General features: G+C 44.9%; 1 protein-coding gene across 5 annotated transcripts in view; it reads right to left on the bottom strand.

Moving 5' to 3' along the window:
* DENND4B (DENN domain containing 4B) overlaps positions 1 to 19,156 on the bottom strand; it is a 2,051,633-nt gene that overhangs the window by 1,088,999 nt on the left and 943,478 nt on the right. For all 5 annotated transcript variants that reach the window (XM_069651381.1, XM_069651348.1, XM_069651357.1 and 2 more), the window contains 2 exons: positions 5,697 to 5,797; positions 4,872 to 5,087 (listed from right to left, as the gene is read on the bottom strand). In XM_069651381.1, the coding sequence (XP_069507482.1) occupies positions 4,872 to 5,087; positions 5,697 to 5,797 (317 nt within the window). The remainder of the gene's footprint in view (positions 1 to 4,871; positions 5,088 to 5,696; positions 5,798 to 19,156) is intronic.

The following is a 19,156-nucleotide window of genomic DNA, read 5'->3' on the forward strand; positions in this document are numbered from 1 at the left end:
TGTTTGTCCTTATGGGACACTCTATGGGAAACCTAAAGATCAGCAGCAATAGCCAGCTTCTTAGGATCTAACTCCTTTGAATCTGCCAAGTGCTGATTTAGCTCAGGGGAACAAGTAGAAACAATATGTTCCAGCAGGACCCAATTGAGCATGCCTTCAAAAGTGGTTACCTTATGGCCTTCTACCCAGCCACTCAAATTCTTCAAGAATCAGTCACAAAAGACACCAAAGTGTTACTTTCTTTTTTTTTGTATTCTCTAAATCAGTAAGTATCGGGCAGGAGTCTTCCCAAACTTTAAGAGTAGAGCCTGTTTCAATGTGTCAAAATCCTTTCCATCAGCCTTACACATTTTCATAATGACACTGCAGTGAGACTGGAGTAGTCTGCTGAGCAACCAAGCAATCTCATCAGGATCTCCTACTTCTTGTATCTCACAAGCAGACTCAAAAGCAGCCAACCAATTAATGATATGTTTCTGATCATACATTCACTACTTTGCGCTGAGTCATTGGATGATGCACCCCCACAATTGCATCCAGGTAACTATAGATACTACCAAATCTGAGGGCAACTTACTAGCAGGTGCCGTAAATAAATGGGTTTCCATTTTATATAAAAACTAGGATGTGGCATCTGGCCCATAACTACATGCAAACTTGGGGGGGCTGAAGATACGCATAGTGAAATTGACATGACTTCTTGGACCAATATTTTGGACAGGATTTTAAAATCCTATGTCCACCCAAGTCATGTAAACACTTATAAAATATGTTTTAGATGGTATTTGACCCAAAGAAATAAATATAACAAATAAAAATGGACAGGGTGTAGGATTTTTAAAATGTCTTGATAGTCATTCTGGGGGCGACCGGTTTCAATGGCTTTCATGGTTGGAGCCATCTTCGTCAGGACCGTAATTCCATATAAAGACCAAATCCAAAGGTTCAGAATGGCTGAACTTGGTCAGGCATCTCCTGCAGGGGTACAGAAGGGGGGGGGGTGAGGGTGGAGACATGGAAAAACAAAGAATTGTTTACGTGGGACATGCGCTGACAGAGAAGTCGCTTTTCACGAAGGTGCACCTAGCAGCAACTAATATCAAGTATTTACATGGTACCCTCACTGCCCCTAGCTGTAGCACTCCTCAGATGCCTTTTGCCTCATTTTTAGAAATTTCCTTGTCTTTTCACAGCGTTGCCTGCCAGCACACGATCAAACCTCCTCCAACACACCCGATGTGCATAGAGGTATCTGTTCCTTGAACTATGATTTGGGCCACCACAGCATGTACCCACAAGGGAGAGGGGCCCTAGCACCTCCCTCGACCTAGTCTTTCCCCACCACTCCCTTCACCCACCCTTGATGATGAGTCTTGTTCACCAGTGATCAGGCACCAGTATTCTCCTGCAATTATAGTTTGCAATTAACTTTGGTTTAAGTAATCTCATACTCTAGTAGAGGTCTTAAGAATGTCCCCTCCTTTTTAAAGGCCAGATTCCTTCAGCCCATGTCCCACCTAAACAATTATTTGTTTTTCTATGTCCGTCCCCCCCCCTTCTGTACCCCTGCAGGAGATGTCTGACCAAGTTCAGCCATTCTGAACTTTTGGATTTGGTCTTTATATGGAATCACGGTCCTGCCGAAGATGGCTCCAACCATGAAAGCCATTGAAACCGGTCGACCCCAGAGGTCATGAGGGCTCTCATGACCCACAACAAATATCTCTAGTATAAGGAAAAAGATATTGTGACACAAAACCGTTCCTGCGCACACCCAGATGTAAAGAGTGCATTTTTATAAGAGCCTTTCCAAACCCCACAGCCTTTTTATCTTGCCTGTCTTTAGGCTTTTCCATACTTTGAAGTACAAGTATCTCCTATTTTTTGTGACCTATGGGAATGATTAAAAATTGACACATGAAAAGGAATACGAACAGTTGACCTGGTCTCAGGTCGTTTCAACTACATCAAGGCAGCTACAGAATCTTATCCACAGTTCTGGACAGTGCTGAAATAACCAAATTGGATTTGCCTTCCCCTCCTACAAAATCCCCTCTACCCCCCTTGTTCTTGAGTTTGAGCAATTGTATTACCAGTTCTCCGTTTCACAGAAACCAACGAATTGCTCTTTTCCTACAAAACCGTTGTTTTTGTGTTATCACGTCTATCCTGTTAACGGTTAAAAAGAATTCAACAGCTTATCCGTGTCCTCTTGCTTACAGTAGCTTACCCTGTTTGTTGTTATTTTGGTAGTCATTCTGCCACCAAGGGCAGATGGCTACCAACGTGGAAAGAATGGCACAGGTTGGTGTTGCCAAACATAAATGTAGCTCCAACCAACCTATTCCCCAATACAATTTCTCTGTGAGAACTCATGCAGGGACAAAATGCCCTGCGCTGAAAGCACCCCTGCCAATGCAGCTATAGGGGCTAGTAAGGGCAGCACATCCAAAATGAGTTGAAGCTGCACAGACCTCAGTAGAAATCCAGCTAACTGCAAAAAGAAAGTGTAGGAGAACAAAAAGCCAGCAAGAGTTTATGGAACTACGGCAGCTAGCAAAAAGAACCCAAGAAAATGGAATTCGAACCTAACAGAGGGCATTAACAAGGGCTGATTGTATTTAACACACCGGCAAGGCTTGCAAGTGTAAGCTATGCTGCTTTTAGCACAGGCATGAAGAAGCTTCTTTTGCTACAACAGTCACAATGTTAAAGCCACATGTGCGCCAAAAGAAAAGTGGTCGGACCACTTACGCTTCAACACAGAGAATAAAGAAAAATGGCAGCCATAGATAACCACCATGGAAAAGAGAAATAGAAGTATCATCTGTAAAGACAAAGCCAACTTTCTAGTGCCATGGCGGCGTGCGCAAAGCACAAGATCGGAAGGGGCAGAGAATGTGGAAACAATTAGCCCGGATAGAGTAGGAGAAATGAGCAGGTTGTGTCGCCGGGAGCAAAGTAAGGGGAAGGAAGCCCAGGTAGATGTGCATAGCCATACAGATGGAACGTAACAGGGCTGTAGGGAACTTGAGACAATGGCACACGGGCACTGTCAACTTACGGTTCAACAATTTAAATTAACTCAATGCTCAAGGATAGGATTAGATAAAAGCCTAACTGCTACTAAGGAAAACTCTAAGACTAAAGACAGAATGGCCTCTTTACAAGCTCGGCAGTGCAGTAAAAAAGTGGCAGTAATTCTAATACCACCACTTTTTTTGGCAATAACGGAATAACCACCATTTTGGATTTTACTGCACAGCTGAATTCCAGGTTTAGAGGAAATGTGGCAGATTCACCTCCAGCATTAAGCTGTAGGCGAGTCCTCCATATCTCCTCTAGAAATCGGCAGATTTACTGCGGCTGAATTACCTGCAGCTTTGTTGGACGTTGGTGTTGCATCTAACTACATGCGGTTGGACTTCACTGTGGGTGAACATTTGTGTCACTACAACCTAGCTGCCCCTCTGTTAGTTCATGGACTCCTGTGGTTGCATGGTGTGCTGCCTTTAAACTAGAACAGTATTTCACCTTATCATGGGCGGCATACAAATATATCTGTTTATAGAGACATTCTTATGTTTGAACAAGATACTAGGGAAAGCGTTTATCTTGACTGAGGCCTGTATTATTGAAGGTGGCAATAACAGAGGCATTCTGCTACTTGCAGTTTAAGTTCCTTCCTTTACAGAATGGTCCACCTGATGGAGCCAGGGACAACCGGGCCTCTTGGGAGTAACAGACCTAGAGGATCCTGCCTCGGCCATCCTTGGTGAGGCACATCAGGTAGCAGCTGGTCCAGAGTCTTGTCCCTAGTGGTCGCCTACCCCCATAGGTTATCATGGTAAATGCGATGTAGTCACCACAGGCTAATAACGCAAATTAAGGCCTGCATTCTGATTGGCTCCTTCCCATCCGCAGGGTGCGGATTGCTTAAAGAAATTTACAACAATGTGTAATTCAGAGCTCAGTATATTTACATTTTTGTAAATAATATATAAATGGCTTTCATGCTTTTAAAACAAAATACTATGAGACTGAGAACATTCATGATAAATGTAGGGTGAGAATAGAAGCATGGTTACATCTTTGGAAGCCCAGAATTTGAGGGACCATCGCCAAGATAGCCTAAAGGATGGATAAACAGTCCCTTGAGTGTACTAGGTAACAGCAATGGGAGAAAAGGTATGTGTCGGTTATCACTTTTGGGCATTAAACTCTTGCAGTATTAGCAAACCATCTATGCAACTTACACATCAATTTAAAATATCTTCCTACAAACATCAAACCATAGAATTGTACACCTTTACAACCAATATACATACAATCGCCTGGCCACTGCATCCAACACCAAAGGTGCCGAAAGGGCTCATTTTGATGCAAACGGCTATATACCCCAGACAAAGATCACCAAGAAAAATAACTACACAAAATACCCAGGTATTTCTGAATTACACAGCAACAAATCCATCTTTCATTTTCCAGCTCTCCACACTACTTAACCCACCCACCCCTCTTTCAGACGTGCCGAGGAATGATACAAATGGTAGCAGTGCACAGTATCAATCCCAATATTACATAATGGCTTACCAATTCATAATAAGAAGTTACAAACAAAACTTATCAGATTCACCTTACATTTGTAGATAATGTTAAATTGGAAGTTAAGAGCCATTAAGTTACTAAAATCTCCAGATGTCATATTCGGGTACATTGTGAATGTGCCATACCAGTACAAATAAATTACATTAGCTGGTTTACTCTGGCTCTCCTATTCACTAAGCTTTTCTCTAATGATAGTTGAATTTGGCACAGAATGCTGCCATTCTGCCTCCAGGTCAAAGATCTGCTTTTATAAATTCCCTCACCTTGAAGGTAGAAGAGGTTGCTCAGGTCCCTGGTTTTCTCTGAGGGCGCCTGAGTGATGGGTAGCAGGAACGAGCGGTACCCCTTCAGCACACATGCCATGAAGCGGAGGAAGGAGGCCTGGATCTCCAACTCCAGCTGCTTCCGACGCCCGTAGATCAAGTCATAATCTTTTAGAAGAAACTCAAGAGAGTCCTCCTCCAGTGGCTTGTTGTACACTAAAAGCCACAGAGGGATCAATAGTTAGTGTTAATAAGGAAAGCATACAACCCACTACAGTATATGTGCATATCTCATAGGGATACAGATGTTTCACACAAGGAGGTGGGCAGCATGCTTGGAGAGCAAAGAACAAAAAATAACTCCTACATAATAAGTCAAATCACAGCCAAGAAATATGGTATATCTGTACATTGGCTTCCCAAGCAGAGGGTTTGCGGATCAGAGGAAATGTCAAAAGGGCACTTGAATAAATGGGGATCTCAGACTTGTACTTGAAGACTGTGAAATTGGGACATGCAAGGGTGGAAGTGGCAGTGAATTATCAGCAGTCTATGCTCGAGGTCATAGCTTTGGTGCATTTGTGAAAGTTTGCGTGGGTCTCAATCCTGGATGGAAGCAGTTGATGCAAGTCATGATTTAGGGACACTGAAGGATATTTGGGTGCATCATAGTAAATACTGTGGAGTATTTGCAGAGTTCTTTGTAGGTGGTCTTGAAGAGCATGACTGTGTCAAGAGTGAGGCAATGACAATAGTATGGGGTCTCATTACTAGCGAAGCACTGAATGCTGCAGGTCAGCAAAGGGCACAACTGGCACAGCTTACTTTCATCCAGCTGCTGATGGAGCTTGGCGAGAGAATGTTGAAGGACCTTACTCGGCTTCCGAGGCAAAATGCGGGGTGAAAGGATCTTCTTTTCTTCAGTTCTGAAATAGATAGGAGTAAAACTGTAAGTAAGGTTGCACAATACAGAGAAAGCAGTCACTAGGTCCACACTTAGAACACCTTCCTAGCATCATTATGGCACTCTAAATCCCTAAAGTGGAATCCAATCTGTACTCAACAAAGCACACTTTTGGCACCCTCTTTGGCTGGACAAGGCCAAATGAACATGCAATGTGGCCTTGCTGAAAGGGCAGAGGGTTGACTTTTGAAGGGAAAGAAAGCTTAAAAAGCTTTAGAGTACTTCAAAAATGAGAAGAATACTAGAAATAAAAACAGGAAAGTGTTCCTTAAAATCCCAAATCGCAAATTAAACAACTATTCAACTCAAGTACATAGGAAAGTAAGACTTTGAAATACTTTCACACAGTTTAGAAAGTTTGAGAAAATGGTGTCCATAGGAGTGAATGGGGCAGTCGGTAGGGAGCTCCTGTTGATTTGTAAACAGTAAGTTACTCAGATTCCAGGGGGAACTGTAGACAAGGAAAATGCAATTAACCAAGCATACTCTGAAAGGTCCCACAACAAGTAGCTAACTTCAGGCTGGCGTCGATGACTGGCCCCAATCTAGGAAAGAGCCAGACCCAGGTTCAACCACCAAAGGCAATGGAAATGAAGACTGAAGGATTAAAATTCTGTTCAATACATGGTAAAGGAGGACAGTGAAAGACTGTACAGCAAAGCCCACAGTCATCGACATTTGAATACGCGGCAGAATGGGAACCAGGCTTCTGGAAGAGGTCGGAGATGTCCACGAGTCATGGGTGTAGAGGTTGGTTAAGGTGTCAGGATTTAGTTTTACCACTATGCCGGCTGTGGTAGCGGGGCCAGCAAGTAGAGTTCCCAGACATAGATTGGCAAAGAAAGCAATTTATTTATTGTGCATTTGTAAGGTGCTTATACATCAAGTAATTGTGTGTCAGCGGCTTTGGAATCCCCTTGCCCCCCTTAGGGCAACCCACACAATGTTGACCTACATAGGGCATAGTTCCAGGTAGGCTCTTGTGAATGGCTAAGGGTCCACACATACCCCATCGCCACACAAAAACAGGATTGGAGGTTTCCCCAGCCCTCCAATTACCATCTGTGTACCATTCAATGTTTTTAAACCCTTTATTTTATATAACAAAATGGTAAAATACATCATTAATATACAGATGAAAAAAAAGGAGCAATTAACAATTCCCCAAGATGGCGCAATATCACATGAAGCATACATCTTTGACAACCCTTTATCCATGTTATAACAAGGCATTTAGATCATCATGCTTAGTCTAATTCAGAGGTGTATAATAATAATAATGACTACATTTTGCACTCAAACTCAGGCGGCTGCATAACTAATAGGCCACTTTATGTTTATGTTTATTGAATTTATATATAGTCCTTCTTATGCACTAGAGTGTGGCAGATCAAGCCCTTTCTGAGGTCTCCAAAGAACAACTTTTCTGGGCCATTTCATGTGCTGTTTGATTAATCTTGCTCCGATTCTGTATAGCAAGGTGTGTTCAGTGCTCTGCCCACGCCTTGATTTGGGGTGCGCTTAACACTGAAAAGCCTCTTCTGCGTCACTGTAGGGTGTTAAATCCCAAATCCACCTCCTGTAGTCTGTGGGGCTAGGTCTGGTCTTGTACACAGTAGTCCTCTTCTGAGCCAGCTTAAGGGCCAGACCCACACATTTCTGTTGGGGAACCTGTAATCACATCTGTAGTGGAATAAATATATTCAAACGGTCCCATCTAAGATGTATTCCAAGTATGGATTCCACTTTTCTAATAACCAGATCCCATAAAACGTGGAACAGTGTGGCTTTGTTCCAGCAACACTTTGCAAACCCTCGATTGACTCACGGGTGATATGGAATGCAGTTTCATCTACGTCCGGTAGTATTGAGTTAATACTTTGCAGTGCACTAGTCTGTCTCTAGCTTTGTTCAAGCGCCCTCTGATATTGGAACCCTCAACTCTCTTTCCCATTTCTCATTTACCATAGTCCGAATGACAGATTTAGCATTTTTAATATCCCTTATATTTAACAGTAATCATATGTTTGTGTCCTGTTGCTAAAAGACAAGCACTGTAATATGTCAGTAGGGTTAAGTGTATTCAGGAATTAAGAAAACCTTGAGAAAATAAAAGGATCATATTTGTGCATATCGTAGTATGATGAAGCCATACCTGCTTATTTGTATCCAAACTATAAACCCGTTTCTGCCTCCCATCAGCCTGAATGAATCCCTCCCCAGCCCATTGGTGCTCACCAACCAAGCACCATTCCTTAACTCCTCATCGTATTGCCTCCCCAACATCTATGTCTCTAAACAAGGAACTTATAATGCCCAGTATAAATTGTTTAGCACCGTCTCAAATCTCTCAAATCTATTCTACAGTGCACTCGGAGAGTGCAAGGTTGGTTGAGAAAGAAATACAGAAGCTTGGGAGCACCGCCATTTAGGCTAATGCCACTGTGCTAATGAGAATGGTAGAGCAGGCGCTCAAAAATCTCTGCTACATTGTGTTGTATATTGTCTTTTTCCAAGTAGTATATTTTTATTCCAAGATCCTTAATGGATTTCAGTTATCATACAAATTTTTAACTTTCTATACAGATTCCTTCTGCAGCTCCTAACAAAAAACCTTCTGGTTTTGACCAGTTGATTCTTAACCCTAGAACCTCACAAAACTGGTCAACAAGATCAAGGCGACTATGAAGACCTATTTTGGGATTACTCGTATAACGTAAAATATCAGCGTATAAGGATATAACTGACGGTATCCTTTATGCTGTTAATCCCATAACTCCGGTCACTGTGCACCTTCTTCGCTATTGGTTACATGGCCAGAGCAAAGAAAGATGACAGAGAACATCCCTGATGGGTACCCTTTTGTGGTGTAAATGGTGGAGTATTAATTCCATTGATGACCACATTGGCTTGCAGCCTGTTATGCAAAAGTTTAATATAATCAATATATGTGTAGCCAAACCCAAACGTCGTCAGAAGCCTCAACAGGCAGGTTCACAAGATTGATTCAAACGTCTTTTTGCCATCTAGTGTGTCTACAACAGCTCTGCTGTCAGGAGGGGCTGATAAAATGATGCTGAATAGCTTCCATATAATATTACTTATGGACCAACCCAGGATAAATACCGCCTGGCCCAAATGTTGACATACATGCATAAGTCTAAATGCTAGCTCTTTTGCTAGGATTTCACCATCTACATTTAAGAGGTGGAATGGCCAGTAGGACCAACAAAGTGTGGAGTCCATACCCGGCATCAATAGAGTAACTATTACAGTCTTGCATATCATACTCAATAGTAAACAACTTCCAATCGATTAATTATATAAGGACTAGTTGGTGGTTAAACCTTTTATGAAATTCAATGCTAAACCCAGTCTGCGCCTGGAGCCTTTACAGACCTTACTAAATTATGTTTTCCTTAATCACTCGCAGGGTAATAGATGTCTCAAGTTTCTCAGCAATGCTTGCGTCTTTTCTTGTCAAGTTTCCTCCTGTAAATTGCCACCTCTTTGTTGCATGTTGGTATACTCTGAGTATATAGTTGATTATACAATTCATAAAACATCTGCAAATCTCAGAGTCTGTATGAGTGCCCTTCACTTTGTATACAGCGGATTGACGTGTCTCTCTCTCACCAACAAAGACAACACCCTACCCGGTCGCTCCCTTTTTGCATTTGTTCTGGCTATGATATATTGAGCCATATATTTTATTTAACAGGAAGCTGTGTCATCAAATGTAGATGTAAGAGTCCAGATTTCGGCTAAAGTAAATCTGTCTCTAGTAGTGGAGTATCCCTTAGTTCACCAATTTCAGCTTCAACTGTTTGCACATATAGTGTTCAGAACGCCAGCTTTCAGTGAGATGCGCACCCTTCTTAGTAATCATTGGAGGGTACCCATGGCATCTTTATGCACACAGCGTCATCTAGACTTCTATCAAATAAGTCTCCTATCTCTTTAACTAGAGTGGTGGCAAAAGGGCTATCACTGAGCACATTCGGCTTAGACCTCCACTTTCTGCTCCAACACACCATTTTCTCTATATTAAGTTCAAGCCTAACTTGGGTGTGATGGGTTAGCATCCGTGGGAATACACAAGAGTGTTATTTTATGCACCAGTGTCCTCTCTGCAAAAGTAGCAGGTCTCTTCTTGATAAGAAATCATGCACTTCCAAGTAAAATGTATACTGACAATCAGGGGGTTAGGCGCTATGAAAGGAAGGGGGACGAGGTTCATCACGCTCCATGAATCTGCCAATCTGAAGAAACTCATTGATTTTCAATTGCCATTGCAGCTTTTCGACAAGAAGCATTTTTACTAGACAATCTATCAAATTGTGTATCTAGAATTGTGTGATCGCCCTCACCTCACCCCAACAAACCATACACCCTACAAAGCATCATGGCATAACAAATAGTGTTTTACAAAATTCAGTGTTATCAAAGTTTGTACCATATATGTTAATTAAGACACAGTTGTCAAATGATTACACATGTCAGTACTACTAATCGCCCCTCTCTAAGCACTTTGATATGGTGAACCCTTACTGATTTATGTACCAGTGTGGTGAATGCCCTGGAGCAATTTGTAAAAGCAGAAGAAAATGTATGTGGACCCCAATCAACTGCAAATATCCCCTCTTGTGCCAGAAGTAAATAGGTCTCCTGGAGCTAAAGGATTTCAACCTAGTGAGTCTAAACAGACCTCACCAACCACATTTCATGAACAGAACGAGCCTTCCTGAAAGTCTTAAACTATCTGTCTTCAAAGAAGTCTTGCTTGCTTGCTCAATTGAACAGAACAGCAAGGAAGAAGCAAGAGAACCCCAGAATGATGATGCTCTAGCAGCTGGGAAGTACAGCTACTAAAGCCAATGCCCAGCAGCAAACAACAGAAATAAAAAGGTGGGCATTCACTACGAGTGATTTATTACCTGGGAAGCCTAGCTAGCTATCTCCTGTACCCTTTTTCCATTGAGTTTTTGCCTGAATATCGGACTGGACTGATCTGCACCATACTCCACTTGAGATCTGAATCTCCCAGTAGCTCCATTTCCCTGAATATTCTTCTGCAGCTGCTCACCAAAGCCACTGGACCACTAGATCACTAGGAACATCACTCATACAACCTCAGACTTAAACTTGAGCTAAGCATCTGAATGATCCAGTAAAAAAAACCTGAAAATCACACTGCAAGCAACATGAACACATGACAGCCATTGGGTAGAAGCCAGAAGGACCTTTCCGATCACAAACTCCCCAAATGCTTAAACATTTTTCCAGAAGTGCCAGACAGGTTCCCAACACAGATCCAATTCCCCTTGTTCTTACTGTGCAGCATCACAACTCGGACCTCCTAAGCCAATCAGAATTCTGTCCATCTCCCTTATCTTATTCTTATTACTGTACTGTCGTTCAGCAGGGACTGGTCCAGTGGTCCACTAAATTCATTGAAACCAGTGTCTGCACCAACACCCAGTGAACCAAACCGACTGGGGTGTGGCGATTGAGGGAGCAGTCAAGGCAGTGCATGCTCCCTGGGCCAAACCACCGTGCGCCTCTAAATATAAAGTGGAAGAAGGTTTTTTCTGGTGAAAAAGGTTCCGTCTCCCGTCCCTTGGAAGGGACGCCCATACATTATGGAGGAAAGGGGACGGGACGTAAGAGTACAGTTGTTTTCAAAATTCGAAAAGGGATATCAACAGGGCGTGCCAGTAATACTATCCCTAGTGTGACGCCCACTGTACCCATGGTCCTTCACGCGTTGAGGTCCCTCAGATTGTTTTGTTCCTGACATGAGGTAGCATGAAGTGTAGCGTGAGTACAGGTGCATCCAAGCAGATATGTATCAGTCAAGCTCATAAAGCATCCATGCACCTTCTCTTCATGGGGAGGAAGGGTGGGCACATGTGAATCTAAGCAGGTGCAAGCATCAGAAATACGATTACTGTGAGTAAAGTATCCCTTCTGAGACTTGTGGAATCTGCTTAGATCACATGCTGTGTATAGATTAGCGAGCATTGCTAGGAGAAGGTGGTGGGTTGTGAGAAGGTTCACTGGCAAACAGAGGTTTTAGAACCACTTTCCCCACCTGTGCATCTGTCTTGGAATGGGTGTCAATGCAGTAGTGCAGAGAGAAAGTGTGTATTGATCTCCATGTAGCTGCTTTGCAAATGTTGTCTAAGGGGACATTTGCAATAAAAGCCAGAGTAGCTCCTGTGATCCTTGTGGAGTTCCTTGTGGAATGAGCTCATGACGGGTAAAGGAAGTGTCTTGTCTGACAGAGAATAACACAGTTGTATGCATCTGACTATCCATCTGGAGGTGGCATTTTTGAAAATGCGGTCTCCTTCTCTACCTGAGGCTACGGAGACAAACAGTTGGTCTGTATATGTGGGTTTGCATAGTAAAGGAACGCCCTCCTTACATCTAGTGTGTGGAGTTTTACCTCAGCTAAGCTTCTTGGGTTCCTGAAGCAAGCCAGTAGCTCAATGGACTGGTTTACATGAAATTTAGAGATGAACTTAGGAGAGAACCTAGGATGTGTATGTAAAACCATTTTGTCCTTGTGTATGACAAATGATCTTGCACTGACAATGCTTGCAATTCAGTAACTCTTCTTATGGAAGTAATAGCCACTAAGAAGGCAGTCTTGTAAGTCAGGTGTTTAAGACTTGACTTGTGCATCAGTGAGAATGAGGGCCCCATGAGATTTGCAAGTACTACATTGAGATCCCATCCTGGCGGTGGGTTTGAAATTGGAGGGTGGAGTCTCTTTACCCCCTCCATGAATGCTTTGATGACTGGCACCTTCCACCACGATACCTTTATTGTGGTAGGTGGTGTAAGCCGATAAGGCCACCAGGTAGACCTTTATAGAGTGGAATACTAACCCTGAGTCTAGCAAGTGGAGCATATAGTTTAGAATGTGGAATGGGGTACATTATATGGGGCTTATTTGTTTAGACTGGCACCAAATTACAAATCTCCTCTACTTGTCGAAATAACAGTGTCTAGGGTTTGGTTTTCGTGCCTCCACAAGGATATCCATACACCTCTGTGGTAGGTTAAGATGTGTGAACTCTATGACTTCAGGAGCCACGCTGCAAAGTTCGAGTGAGGATGAGGGTGCACTGTTAATCCCCTGTGGTGAGTAAGTTGCCCCGGGAGGATAGCTCAGCAGCACCATGCTCGCTTTGGAAGCAAGACGACACGAAGCAACACAGGTTCGATCCCCGGGTCCGCGCTTAGAAACCTCTGTATATTTAAGCACGTTATAAATACGCAACTAAGACACAAAAATCAATTATGCAACCAAAAAACAAACAATTCCTGTACCAGCACCTCGATGCCTGCGGGCTGTGTGAACGCTTTAAAAATGCACAAATAAATAAGTTGGTCTGGCACGACAGTTTGAAGGGATCGCACATCGCCAGTTTGCGCAGATGTGGATACCATGGCTGTCTTGCCCACATGCGAGCAACTAGGATGTGCGTCACTTGTTCCTTGTGAATCTTGTTCACCACCTGTTCATATGAGGAGTGGGTGGGTGGGGGGGAACTTAAGGAAATCTCCATGACCAGTTCATCCATAGGGCGTTCCCCTTGAAGCCTGGTTGGAGGAACCTGGATGTGAAGTCTGGCATGTGAAGTCTGGGCATTGTTTGTTTTCTCTTGTAGCAAACAAGTTTAGCGTGGGGAAACCCCTCTGAGAGAAGAGGTGGTCTACGACCTTTGTGTCTAGTTGCCACTTGTGTTCCTCTGGTAGGGGATCTCTGCTCAGTGAGTCAGCTAGAGAGTTTAATTCCCCTGGAACGTGCTGTGAGGATAGGAATATTTTCAGTTTGAGTGCCTATTTCCAAATGTGTTGTGCTAGTTTGGACAGATTTGGAGAACGCGTGCCCCTCTGTTTGTTGATGTAAAACATTGCCGTAGCGCTGTCGGTGAGGACTTGCACCAACTGGTTTGCTAGGTGTATGTCGAATGCCTGAAGGGCCTTCAACACTGCCAGTAGTTCCAACAGATTGATGTGGTTCTGAGCCGTGGCACAAGTCCACAGAACTTGTGCTGTAGGGTGAAGGTGATGAGCCCCCCCCCACCCAGCGAGTGACGCGTCTGTCGTAACTATCGCCTGCACTTCTGGAAAGGCTTTGTACCAGTGTTGGCGAAACGACCACTAGATCGTCCCACTGACCGCTTGCCTGGGACCACTGTTTCGCAAACCATTCCTGCATGGGTCGCATGCGTGCGGTACCAGGTAAATGCAAGATGCCATCATGCCTAGCAAACACATAGCTTTGTGTACGTTTATCTGGCAGCCGGCCTGATAATGAGGTATTTGCAGTAACATATTTTGGACTCTTTCCTGACGGGAAGACTAACCCCTCTTTTGAGTCTATGACGGCTCCTAGGAACTGTTTGGTTGTGCTTGGCACTAGGCTTGCTTTTTTTCTCGTTTACTGAGAAGCCCAACTGAAAGAGAAGGTTGGTAGTTCATTGAATGTTTTGCCTGCAAATTTGGGGAGTCTACCCTGTAATCAGCCAGTCGTCCAGGTAAGGGTACACTGGGATTTTCTCCCTGCGCAGGTGCGCTGCCACCACCGCCAGTACCTTTGTGAATTCCCTGGGTGCGGATGCTATTCCTAAGGGTAGCACTTTGAATTGGTAGTGCTGGTTTGCTATCTTGAAACGCAAGAATCTTCTGCGCGCTGGCAACATTGAAATATGAAAATTGGCATCTTTCATATCCAATGTTGCCATGTAGTCGCCCCACTTATGGGGATTACTTCTTGTAGCGTAGTCATGCAGAACTTTTGTGGCTTCACGTAGGTGTTTGCACGGCGTAGGTCTAATACTGGGCGCATTGTTCGATTTGATTTGGCACAAGGAAGTAGGTTGAATAAATACCCTTGTTTACCTGGTTCGCCGGACAACTTCTATGGCGTCCTTTTGGAGCAGTGTTGCGATTCCGTCGAGAAGCATGCGTTGTTCTTCCTCCGAGTGAGTCTTTTTGACTTGGGGGGATGGTTCTGGGGTCGTTGGATTAGTTCCACACAATAACCGCCCACCACGGTGGATAGCACCCATTTGTCTGAGGTGATTCCCCATGCTTCGGTGAAGTTTGAAATAAGCCCTCCTACTGGAGAGGCATGGGCGGGTACCTGAAGCGGGTAGTCACTTTTGGATTTGTGGCTCCACCTCTAAAAGTAGAGGACCTCACCCAGCCGTGAGATCAGTGCTGTCCCCTTTGGTAACCCTGTGAGGCCTGGCCTTGATTGTTACCCCAGGACTATCCTTGATTTTGATTGTAGCTTGAACCCCTCTGTGAATTTTGTCAGCAAAAGCGACGCAAATTATTACGTCTTTGCCCTGTGGGTTTATTGGTAAACTGGCCCAAGGACTTTAGGGTGTAGTATTCCTCTTTAGCAGATTTTTGGGCGTCTTCAACGGCCTTTCCGAAGAGGACGTTGGGCTCAACAGGCATATTAAGAAGCGTAGCTTGAGTCTCTTGCTTGAAGCCGGACTGGCATAACAACACGCATGTCTCTTAATAATTGTTCCTTCAGCAATATTTCTACCTGCATTGTCAGCGACGTCTAAATTACTTTTCAGAATGCAGCTAGAAACTGCTATGCCTTCTGCCAATACCAGGGCCAATTGTGTCTTAAGGGGTTCAGTAGCTGAAGACAATAATGCAGACACCTCATCCCATTTATGGCAGTTATAACTCGCCAGAAGTGTGGTATTGTTAGCGATTCTCGCCTGAGAGGCAGCTGAAGAGGCTACTTTCAGCACCATAGTGTATAGTTTCTTACTTTCCTTGTCCGGTGGTGCCTCTGAAGAGGCTAAGGGTGTCCCAGCTCCCAGTCTGGTTAGGTGTCTCCAGAGAAGGCTGGATCCCTGGATCCACCGCTGGATAGATTGCAGGATGGGAATGAACTACATGACTGCTTTTATATCCCCTAAAATGTCCTCAACAAAGTCCTTGTCTTGTTGAGTTTCCTGTGATTTTATTTGAAAATGCTCCGCTACCTTGATGAGCATTTTGTTTTGTAGTGGGTGGTTGTCCATTGGACGAATCTGCTACTGGGGGGTCTAGGTTGACGGGAGAAGCAATGTTATACATATCCTCCTCCTCATCGTCATCACCATATTTATTTATTTGTGGTTCTTATATAGCGCCCAAAACCCGGAGGTGCCAAGGCGCTTTCGCTTAATGGTTACAGAGCAAAAGTGCTAAGGTTACAGTTTTAGAGCAAAATAGTAGGCAAATACATTGCAGCAGCTACACAAAGATGCAGGGTCAAAATCGGTGTTCAAATACATAGTTCTAGCCGCTTTATACATGTCGGCAACGTCATACTAGTGCAGGGTCAAACTCAACAGATAGGGAGCACTGTGCCAGCCCCAAGTTGCAGGGCAGCATTGTACTAAGATGCATAGATCAGAACGACAGACAATAGCATGGAGCCAGTTTCATGATGCAAGGCGACAGCTACACATGTAGTCGGAGTCCGGTCCATAGGGCACACAAACCGGCACCTAGTCCCAATAGGGGTGGGGGTTCATGATAGCATCCATGCGACCAATTGAGGGGGCGAGGAGGGGGCAAACGGACACATGGGCGACCAACGGCAGTTGGGGATGGAGGATTTTGCAAACAGACACACGGGCAACCAACGGGGGTGGGGTGGGCAAACAGACACACGGGCAGGCGCAGCCATCGTGTACCTGTAGCGGACAGGTAGCTGACAGAGGCCTTAAGATCGGGCCTTGTGAGGAGGGCCGGCCAAGCCTGCCGGCCTTCTCACTGGCCCAGATGAAGTAGGCCATGACCAATCACAGGCTCCCAGCAGCAGAGGACAAGGCACCACCAGTGCACGACAAAGGAAACAGCCATCTTGAAATGGCCATGCCTCCTGGAACTAGTGTGGGCAGCATATTGAAAAGCAAACAGCAGACCCATGATTCTGCTAAATAGTATACACAATTTACTAGTGCAGATGTCCAGGTCTCACAATGCATATTTAGCTAAATTAAAAAAGTCAGCAGTGGCGCCATCATGCGCCGGTACAACGATCCCAGGGGGGGCTTACCTGCAGATGGTAAAGCATAGAGTGCTCTGCAGGGCCTCAGAATGGTACTGGGGAAGCATTTGCGCAGCTGTTCCGGTCACTGTGGCATGAAGAAGTCCTAGTCCTGTTCTCTGCCCTCCTGATCTGCATGGATGTCTTCAGTGTCAGTATCTGGGTCATACAGAACAATGAAGGGTGAGTCCTGCTGAGATGGGATAGCCAGGGTATCAGGACGAGACTTTTTAGGAGGTGGGGCATCGGCAGTGGTTTGAGAACCAAAGGCAGCTGTAGTGGGAGGGGCGATTTCAAAGATTTGGAAAGAATCTGGATTCTTTTCGAAAAACATGCGTCATCCTTCCCAAGACTCTATCAATGTCCTCACATGTCTATTGGCCCGAGTTTGGAATGGACATAGGGCCTAGTGGAAAAGACTGACCTTGAGGCGTGACTGGGACTTGAGGTGAGGGCTGTCAATTGTTTTCTAGAGCTGCTGACAAGAATTCCTCTTCCAGTGGAAGTGAATCATTTTCCTTGCGTGGATGGGAATCCCTATCCCTGGGTGTTGAATGGGGCCTTTCCTTATGATAGGTCTTATAAGACTGCTTCTTGGACTCCTTCCCCTTCAGTAGGCTCTTTGGGATGTGTTTTTTAACCAGGTGGGCTATTCCCGACTGTCTTGAGCTTTTAGCCGTCTTCGACGAGGAATGTCATACTTCGGCTGTGGAGTGACCCGACGTCTCGTCTGCCGATGTGCGACATTCGGGAACTGATTTAGGCACGATGTCTGTGCTGTCTTTCGACAGGCGGGCCTGTCATGCAGCGATTGAGACCTCGGCTGTCCAGAGGACAGGGATTCTGTGGACCTCTCCCTAGACGTCGTGTGTGGGCCCTTAGTCGCCAAACGTGTCGAGTCTCAGCCCTTGGCTCTGTGTTTAGTGGTAGGGGCAGTGTGAGCGGTGATGCCGCTGGGGGTCATCCCCGTAACAAGGCCGCCGGCCTGTCCGTTGGGTTGGGGGATTGCGCTTGGGAAACCGACATTTTGCTTTTGCCGTCTGAAAATGTGGCATTGCTGCCATCGCTGAAGGTCCCCTCCACGTCCATGGTGGCCCCGTCCTGCATGGCGTGGTGGGCCCAGCGCTTAGTTAAACGATCCTTTAACGTCTTAGGTTTAAAGAGCTTACAGGCTCAACAGTTCCCATCGACGTGATACCGTGGGAGACAGAGGTTGTACACCAGGTGCTTGTCGACCCAAGTCAATTTTTTGATGCAACTTCGACAGAACTTGAAAGGGGTTCAATCCATAATTAAATGAAATGGCGGCTAGGTGAAGATAATGTATGAAAAGGGATAAATACATTCTCCAATGTCCTTCCCCCTCTCTCCCTACTGTGTGGGCCGAAGCGGCCCATCAAGGCGGAAAGGATTCATCGATGGGAGTCTTATTCAATGGTCGTTATCTTCACAGCTGTAGGAGATGTTATCGATAGTCGGTGAACAAAAGATATGAAGGCTAGGAAGAGTAAACAAACTCTAATTTGATTAATCAATGGTGTTAATGCCGGAATCAGAACTCTGAGTTTTCTATTCGTCTACGATGGCGAAAAAAAAACAATCTGAGGGACATCGACACGTTAAGGACCATGGGTACAGTGAAGGTCACACTAGGGATAGTATTACTGGCACGACCTGTCGACGTCCCTTTTTGAATTTCGAAAACAACAACTGTAATACTCTGCAGCTTCCACTAGATGTTGGCCTATGCACAGCTTGTGATCTAAGCAGATTCCATAAGCCTCTGAAATTATATATATATGCAGCCTGCTGTAGATCAGGCACGGGCACTTAGCATCGAAGAACAGCCCTCCAACTTCCACCATGTCAGAATACAAATGGAGCGAAGAGCAGAGAGCGACCTGGCGCTCAGTTTTAAGCAGGTGCTTGGGGATTCGTTAGTGGAAGCCGTGCAGATTCAAGAAAGACTTACCACCCTAGAGTCTATTTCTAGGGAAGGAGTAATGAAGCACCAAGAGTAACAGAGAGCACATCCGCGAAGGCCTCCACCACGAAAGAGAGTCTTCACGGGAGTACCACGACCCAGAAGAGGAAATCCTCTTCTACTATCCCGGGTCCACGATACGGGGTAGAGCAAAAGGCCCCAGAGGTCGCTGATGCCTTTGGTAAGCTAAAGGAAGCCTTCTGCCAAAGGGCAGCAGTGCCAGGCCTCCTTACCCCCTGCCCAGGGGA

The sequence above is a fragment of the Ambystoma mexicanum genome, chromosome 1p (genome assembly GCF_040938575.1).
Source record: "Ambystoma mexicanum isolate Mex_15411 chromosome 1p, UKY_AmexF1_1, whole genome shotgun sequence".
NCBI classification, from domain to species: Eukaryota; Metazoa; Chordata; class Amphibia; order Caudata; family Ambystomatidae; genus Ambystoma; species Ambystoma mexicanum.